General features: G+C 37.5%; 1 protein-coding gene across 1 annotated transcript; it reads left to right on the top strand.

Annotated features, from left to right (window-relative positions):
- LOC107604647 lies at positions 243–4278 on the top strand. Its single transcript, XM_016306276.2, has 3 exons — positions 243–1260; positions 3129–3297; positions 3695–4278. Exons 1-3 carry the CDS (start codon positions 478–480, stop codon positions 4132–4134), a joined length of 1392 nt encoding a protein of 463 aa, XP_016161762.1. The 5' UTR covers positions 243–477; the 3' UTR covers positions 4135–4278.

The raw sequence follows: 9354 nt of genomic DNA, 5'->3' as shown, positions 1-9354 counted from the left end.
GCCAAAACCTTAAAAAGACAGTTTGGATTAAGATTCTGAACCCATTAAGTCTAGCGGGGGTTTTTGTTCGGCCCATTATTTTAGACATAGATCCGAATTCTTAAGTCATCTTACATTCTTATGAGTTACGATCGTCGCATAGACTTGTTGCTCTCCGAATGTTGCAACAACAATGCTCCTTACTTCCCTGATAACTTACTTGATCGAGGAAGACGTGTCACGTGTGGATAATTATTTATTAATTTTGGTCGAATGAAGACGATGAGTGGGGTCAGAGTTGTCTACTGACTAGTGTACTTTAGAGGATACTCGATAGCGGCTTTAATTAGTTTGGTCTTATTGGCCGATTTTCTACTTAATGGACCACTTTCCAATCCTATTATCATCATTATCATCATCATTGATCCAAAGTAAATAGCGTTACTCTCTATACCATACTCTCGTCGGATACAACCACCAACAACAAGAACCATCAAAATGAGTAGTAGCAGCAGTGAAGAAGAAAAAGAACAAGAACTGCAACAGCACTTCACCACTCGTGCCGTTGGCGGCACCGAATACAGCTGGTGCAAGGCAGTTCCCGGCGGCACCGGAATAACCGTCCTCGGCCTCCTCCTCTCTAAACCGCCACACATTCCCAAACTCCAAACCGTACTCCGCAACCTCCAAAGTAACCATCCTATCCTTCGCTCAACAATCCACTTCGACTCCAACGCCAATTCCTACCACTTCCGAACTCCCCCAACCTCCAACGTTCAAATCCAGTGCCTCGATCTTCAATCCACCTCCGCAATCCTCGGCTGTAGTTCCGGCGACGGAGATGCTGACTTCCACCTGATTCTGGAGCACGAGCTGAACCTGAACAAGTGGCGCGATCCTAGTGGCGATGGCTACGGCGTACTGTGCGTGAGTGTGTACGCGATAAGCGAGAGGCGATGGGGAGTGTTTTTGCGGCTGCACACGTCGGGATGCGACCGTGCGGCGGCGGTGACTCTGCTGAGGGAGCTGCTGGTGAAGGTTGGATGCGGTGGAGAGAGTATCGGAGAGGCAGAGGAGAAGGGAATGGGAATGGCGATTGAGGATCTGATACCGGTAGAGAAGAGGAACAAGCCGTTTTGGGCGCGTGGTTTGGACATGCTTGGTTACTCACTGAACTCATTCAGGCTTGGGAATTTGGAATTCGTGGATGCGGACTCGCCTCGGAGCTCCAAGGTTGTGAGGTTGCAATTGGACGCTCACCACACGCGCCAGCTTGTGGCTGTAAGTACCACACTTGTTTTTTGTGTGAATATTATTGGTTTCGTTGCTAGTTGATTAATAGACAATCAGGTGATTCAGTGATTGATTATGTATTTCTTAATCCATTTTAGAGTAACTAGTGCCTGTGCTGCAAAGTTTTTCCTGCAAAAATAAAATAAAAGAACAAAAGGCAATAACAAAAATAAAAAAAAAATGAGTAGGTTGTTCAAAAAGCAAAAATTATAATAAAGTACATATTATAGTATCTATAACTATAGTGATTACAGTGACTATTTAATTTCAGCAAAAAAGTGAATTTTTTAATTGTTAAAATTGTTTAGCTACTGCAACTACCGTATCCATAGGCAACACAGATTCCATGTTAGAGTAAATAGTTCTGCTTCAGTATTGTTTGTTCATAGGTACAAAAAAATGTAATATAACGGCCTAAATGGAAAATATTTTCTTTGAAAAAGAAAAAAAAAAAAAAAAAGAAAGTTGGGTACTAGTGAAAAAGTTTAAAATGGAAAAATAAAAAATTGTGCACTAGGTATGTATATATATAGTACGGATGATTAGATTAGATCAATTTTGTCACACCATGGATATATAATGTCAAACAATATGGCTACTAATCTCTCGTGTTTGATAAGTGGGATAATTGGATTGGAATTTTAGGCTTTTTCTTTCCTTTTTTCTTTTCACATCCAATTCGAAAAAACATTTGGTTATGGAAGATAAGTTATTTTCGTGACACACTCTAAATTATCGTACATAGTAATAGAAATCCCCTTTAAGTGCATATATCTAGGTTTTTATTTTGTTTTTTATTTTTTAATCTTAAGCTCATATAAACATAAGTTATGCATTTATTTCTGCTTTGATTTTATAAAGAGAATAAAGGGGGAAGAAAATTCTTGCTTCAGGGACGAGTTAGTTACTTCTTTTGTCTCCTTTCGTAACGTCGCTTAATTTTATTAGAAAAGAAAAAGTGAACCACCAAAGGCAGTACGGGTTGGTATGGCTAACTTTGTTTTGATTGGAGAGTGCAATATTTTAGGATACAGCTTGCCTAACTGATAAGGCTATCTAGATCCAAGTATGGCAAGATTTATTGGAGATAAGATAATGATACTCACGATAGAGACAAGTGTGAGGGGCTTTGGGAATCTCCATTTTATTCTGGAATCTGGAGAAATAATTCGTTAGAAATTATTGGACGTGTATACCAATCCAAGTGTCTTGCCATTTGGATGTGTTATAAATTATTGGAGTTAGAAATTATCACTGCATTATGTTTGCTAAAATGAAAAGTTAAGGTATGGTGTGTTAGAGAACCACTTTCAAAAGAACTCAGTGCATGTGAATTGGTGTATATTCTATCCAAAATTTTATAGTTATGGCTTCTGGCTTTGGATTCCAATAACAAAGGAGAGACTCGTTCTACAAGTCATGCTATGATAAATAAGGATTTTCTGTCTGTCATTAAATCGATATACTAGTATTCATGCTCTTTAATCGACTACTTGATAATTTGATCAAAACTTTTCATAAATTATTCATATTTGATGTATGGACTAAGATCGAAGTTGAGATCAACGAATATCAGCTGCATTATTTTATTAAATTCTTTTCTATCACAGAGGATTCATGCATTTGTGAGCTCCTTGGCTTAATATCAGAAAATAGCAAAGATTTCATAGAGAATAGAATGGTGTGTGTAATAGTTGATACATATTTCTTCAGTATACGATGATCTGCTTCTTAGGCTACCAAGGATTTATATTCTGATTGTTATGACGTATAATTGATAATTTGACATTCTGACTATGATTTGGTAAGGTCATGATGATTCAAAATATTACAATTAATTTTGCAAGATCATGTAGGAATGCAAATCAAGAGAAATTAAACTTTGTGGGGCACTTGCAGCAGCTGGAATGATTGCCGCCTGGGCCTCCAAAAACCTACCCAGTTATCAAAAGGAGAAGTATGGTGTGGTAACACTCATTGATTGCCGCTCTCTTCTTGATCCAGTCCTTTCCAGCAACCATCTTGGTAATCTGCAATTTTCAGAATGTGTGTTTTGTTTTCATATGTTCTTGCTACCTCTAGACTTCTACATCTGGTTTAAAGAAAAGTTTACTCTAATGGAAAAAAAAAGGAAAAAAGAAAATCGTGTATGCACAGGAAGAGATAGTCTCAGTTTAACGAAACTAAGACGATTGGTATATCATTGATTAATAAGACCAATTCTAGTTAATAAATTAGATCATTGCTTGAAGCTTGCTTCTTTTTGACATGAAAACTTTCTACTCCAAATTATTCGCTTTCGTCTGATATTAATAAGAGCTCTTATGCGTTCTATATTGGAATAATCCAGTTTTCTGTGGTCAGAATAATTTGCTTTAGTTACTTTGTTTATAATTATAAAAGGTTCAGTTTTTGGGTTCAGGATTTTATCATTCTGCAATATTGAACACACATGATGTATGTGGAGAAACCCTATGGGATCTAGCAAAGAGAAGTTACATGGCCTTTGCAAATGCCATGAATTGCAACAAGCATTTCTCAGACATGTCTGACCTGAACTACCTAATGTGCAAGGCGATCGAGAACCCTGGTTTGACGCCATCATCATCGATGAGAACTGCTTTGATTTCAGTTTTTGAGGACCCTATCATTGATGAATCAGATGACATTCATAAAGAGATTGGATTAGAGGACTATGTGGGTTGTGCTTCTGCTCATGGTGTCGGCCCATCGATCGCCATATTCGACACCATAAGGAATGGAAAGTTGGATTGTGCTTGTGTATACCCATCACCCCTTCATTCTAGGGAGCAGGTGCAAGAACTAGTGGATCATATGAAGAAAATCCTTGTGGACTCATAACATTTAAGGTCAATCAAATTGAACAATAATCAGTTACTGAGCAAAGTTGAAAGCTGAAACATGCCAGTGAAAAGTGGCAGGTGGAGAATATTATAAGGCTGAAATAAATTTTCATATTATTCGATCAAGGATGCTTTGGTACCATTTATCATTTCTCTAATTTTTGTTGCACTATAAGAGTAGACGGATTTTTTTTTAAAATAAATAAAATAATGTTTTAATTACCAAAATATACATTTTGGAGCGTTTTTACTGAAAAGTATCGTATTTCTTATCTTATTTACAGTGTATACAAAATAAGATAACATAAACGAGATAAAGCATGGGACGACGTGGTCGTATCACGTTTATATATGTATTGTCTAATGCTCTTATCTCGTTTACAGTGTAAACGAGATACGTGTTATCTTATTTCATTTACATTGTAAGCGAAATAAGAGATGCAGATGCTTATATATCTGTGCAATCCCCTTTTGTTTCGCCATCCAAACCTTCCTATACGAGGGTTTGAAGTGATAACTCTGTCTAACTGCACCTTGTAGGATTGAGATGCTGACAGACAGATTTGATTGTATCAACGGGAGGATGACACGGCAGATGAGACTGCTGTCCAATTGTCGGTGGTCCTGCGACATTGTGGGTGCCAAACACGTGTGCCCTCCTCCCACTCTACGTAGCTCCCTAGCGAAATAGAATAACAGGGGTAAATAGGTTCAACAAGCATAACAATGACAACTAAAAATACAGAACACAATGAATCTTTAACTTACTAGTATTCGAGATTCTGTCGGAGAGCAACACGGAGACTCCAAGGGCAGTCTGTTACATGTTATCGGCAACGCATATGGTACTTTAATCTATCCGACTCCACCACTCGGTATTCAGCACTTCTACGAATACTGTAATTCTTCACACCCTACATTACTGCATCTCTACTTTTGAATTTATGGCCAATTCTAAACTCCACATCACCGTCCAAGTTGTAATCTTCCTCACCCGTGTTGGAAAATGGGTTTTTCTCATGCATCGCGTTCAGATCCAACGTATCTAGTAATTGGGATTGGGTACAGATGACAAGGCTAGAATTGGGTGCGGGGGAGGCAGAAGATACCTATGTGATGCCTTAATCGGGATCTCTGATACAAACTCTTCCTCATCATTATCCTCGGAGGAACTGCTTTTGTTGCTATCCGCAACATACTCCTCATCAGAATCCTCTTCATCGACCTCCATGTTTTTCACTAGACTAACAATATGAATTGTGGTGGTGCGAGAGGTGGATCATCCTAGACGAAGTCTGACAACCCAGATCCACCACCATTGACGTTGCCAATCTCCGCAGAAAGCTCGATCACTTGCTCCGCCATGATTCTCCCATGGATGTCAAACATCAGGTGCACATATTCGTCTTCATGGAGCCAAAATAGACGAAACCAAAAAACTCCATTTTCTATCTGTGCTAGCAACATATACCCCACCCTTCCGATCTCTTTTCTCCCACTACCACTGACGCTACCCAATATCAGACTCTTCAATTCTGCCAATGAACTTACTGACTGGGTACACAACAGAATGGGATTCTCACACTTAAATGTCACCCCATTATCACTATTTCTCATACGACAATTGGGATACACACTTACAACCAAGTATTCATTATTACTAGACATTCTGACTTATTTTTAGAAGTAATAGGTAGAAAAGAAGTAGTGAAATATTTATGAAGAATACAAAGCGTTGCACATCCTTTTATAGTTGCTAGAAATTTGTCTTAAATCTTGTTTACAGTATAAATGTCGTAATTAATCTCTTATCTCGTTTACAGTGTAAACGATATATACGCTTCATTTTTTCTTGGTCTTATCTCATTTAAAGTTTAAACGAGACATGTGTTATCTTATTTCATTTATACTGTAAACAAGATAAGAGATGCAATGCATTTCGGTAAAAACGCTCCAAATTATATATTTCAATAATTAAAATATTTATTTTATTTATTTAAAAAAATCCAAAAATAAATGTCATTTTTGTAGTTGTGATGATTTTCTATACTATTTTTTATATTGTATGGATGACTTCTAAACTAGTAAAATTATAATGAATAAATTAAAAAATGACCCAATTATACTAATAATTTTAAGGCATAAATTTAGTGAAAGAAAAATGTGGACTTTTTGAGATAAACATGTATTTAGTAAAATTAATCAATTTCTCATGTAGCAAATAAATTCAAACTAACAATGCTCATTAAATCATGAAATCATTGCCTATTTAACAAGGATTCTTAGCTTATTTTATGCAGTTCAAAAGAAAAAACAACTAAAGATGCGGCTGCATCACAACACCAAACTTAATACTTTGCTTGTCCTCAAGCAAAAGAGAAGAGAAGAAAAGAATTGAATTAGAGTGTGGCAGGTATTATATTTTAGGAATGAGCATGCAAGTGTGCCAGATACTATATCCTCAGAACGATAGTGTGCCAGACACTATATCCTCAGAATAACAGTGTGCTAGGCACTATATCCTCAGAATAATAGTGTGCATGGCACTCTATCCCTAACGTGGCAGAAAGGCTACATCCAAAAGGATGTGTCGGGTTGACAAATTATAACCGACAATGTGATATCACAACTAGTAGGACAGGCATGCATCATATGCATTAATGTGACATTGTTTGGGTGTATATATTGTACTTAGTTTGCCTATGTGAATGATTCTATTTAACTGCTAATTGCTATACGTGATGTAATTGCTCTTGATTGTGTTTGAACTGTATTACTTGTGATTGTAATTGTTGGTTTGGTTTATGGCGGTTGGAGTGTGATGTGATTTTATTGAATGGGCTGAAGGCCATGATGTGATACTGTTTTGGGCCAGAGGCCATGATGTGATATTGTGTTTAATTGGATTTTTTAAAAGTTCAAAATATGAATCCGGATTATAGGATAATTAACTTATGGTTTTTTGAAAAGGTCTGGTTTTTGGATGATTAATAGTTGATTTTCAAAAAGATTCATAAGACGAGCGATGATCACTGCAATTAAAAAATAGTTTTCTTTTAAATATCCTCTTATGACAATTCTTTAAAATCCCTTACTGAGAACCCTTTCGAGGACGATGTTCTCACCCCCTACAGTTTTTTCTTTTCAGGAAACGGACGAAGAAGCTTGTGAAGAGATCTTTACGTTTTTTTCTTAGTTATTACTTTTCCCTCGCCCTTGTTATTATTGTATTTTTGAAAAAGGGATAGGAGTTGTAATAATATGTATATTTGTAATTTTCTTGTATAAGAAGTTTTGTATGTATATGTATATATCTTATGAAATTGTGATTTGAAATGGATTATTGATGGCGAAAAATCGATTCCGCACAAACTAACCGGCAAGTGTACCGGGTCGCATCAAGTATTAAAACTCACCGGAGTGAGGTCGATCCTACAGGAATTGATGGATCGAGCAATTTTAGTGAAGTGATATGTCTAGTTAAGCGAATATTGCAAGAGTTTAGTGAACTTTGAGTAACAGAATGTAAATTGCAGTGAATGTAAAATACAGAATGTAAATTTCTTGAAAGGTAACTGACAGGAAACTTAAATAACTAAAACTTAAAGAGCAAGAAATTAAAAGTGCTGAATCTTAGATTGCAGAAAATGTAAATGACTGAATCTTAGAGTGCAAGAAAGTAAAATTGCAGAATCTAAATTGTAGTGAACTTGAATTGCATGAATATAAAGGGAACTGGGTGCAGGGAATCAAAAAAGCAGTGAACAATTGCAAATTAAAGTAAATTCAGAGAGATTCAAACTGAAGAAATTCAAAGAAAGTGATTCATTAGGGATCGAAGATATCATAATCCAACATGAATCAAATGGGTCTCAACTCCTTTCTCAATCATATGAGTAGATCTATGGCGGATTGAAATTGATTGGATCCCAATTTCTTGGCAATCCAATCTCTCTAATCACAATCAATCTTGCCAATTCCTTGATTTAATTGTCATGAGAAGAGTTAGAGCATGTTCTCTTATCCATAAGCCACACAAATTCTCAAAACCTCAATTCCTCCCGAATGGTATTGGTTAAGAGAATTGTGAAGGATAGAGCTCTAATTCTAATGCAAGTGATTCCCCTTCCGAAGCTCAAATAAGCATTCAGTTGAATTAAACCCCCTTCTAGAGTGAATAATTCACAATCAAAACAGAAGTTATCCTATAGCTACCCAAGCGGATTGAGAAGAAGAAGAATTTCATTGATTCATTGTGATTACAATAGAGCTCCTCCCCCTAATGAATTTAGGGTTTAGTTCATCATTGCACATGTAAAAACAAAAAAAAAAAATAGAAAATGCAGAAGAGTTGCAGAAGAAAAAATACAAATAAAATTGAGTGCAGAGTTTCCCAATTTGGGTCTCTGACTCCCTAGCCTCCCAGATCTCTCTCCAACTCCCTTTCTAAATCAAATTCTTCTCTATTTATACACTTTCCAATTCAGTCTTCAAGTCCTTTGATTGGGCTTCTTTTTGGCCTCTATTGAAGTAAGCTAGAATGGGTCTTAGTGAGGTTGAAGAGGGGCATTTGGTAATTCATGTTCATGATCTGCATGGGTGCTTAATTGCCTTGGAGCTGGTGTCAACGTTGGTGCTCAACGTTTGACTCAATGTTGGTGCACCAACGTTTTATCATCCACGCGTGCGCGTCGCCCACGCGTACGCGTGAAAACAACGTTTTGCGCGTGTGCATTGCTCACGCGTTTGCGAGGATGGCTAAAATTTCATCCACGCGTACGCGTCAGGACGCGTGTGCGTCAATGCAATTTTCCAAACTCCAAATTTTGGGCTTCTCATCGAGGGCGTTAGAGGTAGCGTTTGAGGCAACGTTTGACCCCCAACGCTTTCTTAGTCACATGTACGCGTGACCCACGCGTACGCGTGAATGGTCAATTTTTCCGATTCATGCGTGCGCGTAGCTCATGCGTTCACGAGAATGATACTTTCACGCGTACGCGTCGCAAAAAATTTCTCAGCTCCAGATTTTGAAAATTATCGAAGATGTTGGAGGTAACGTTGGTTCACCAATGTTCCCTCCAACGTTGGCACCCATTTTACCAGAACGTTGCTTGCAACGTTGGTGGACCAACATTGGCCACCAACATTGCATACCCCCTTCTCCTCCAACGTTTGAGGTAACGTTGGTGAGCCAACTTTGGCCACCAACGTTACTTCC

The sequence above is a fragment of the Arachis ipaensis genome, chromosome B06, assembly GCF_000816755.2.
Source record: "Arachis ipaensis cultivar K30076 chromosome B06, Araip1.1, whole genome shotgun sequence".
NCBI classification, from domain to species: domain Eukaryota; kingdom Viridiplantae; phylum Streptophyta; class Magnoliopsida; order Fabales; family Fabaceae; genus Arachis; species Arachis ipaensis.
Note: the sequence above shows the minus strand (reverse complement) of the source record. Positions and strands in the feature narration are given on the sequence as shown.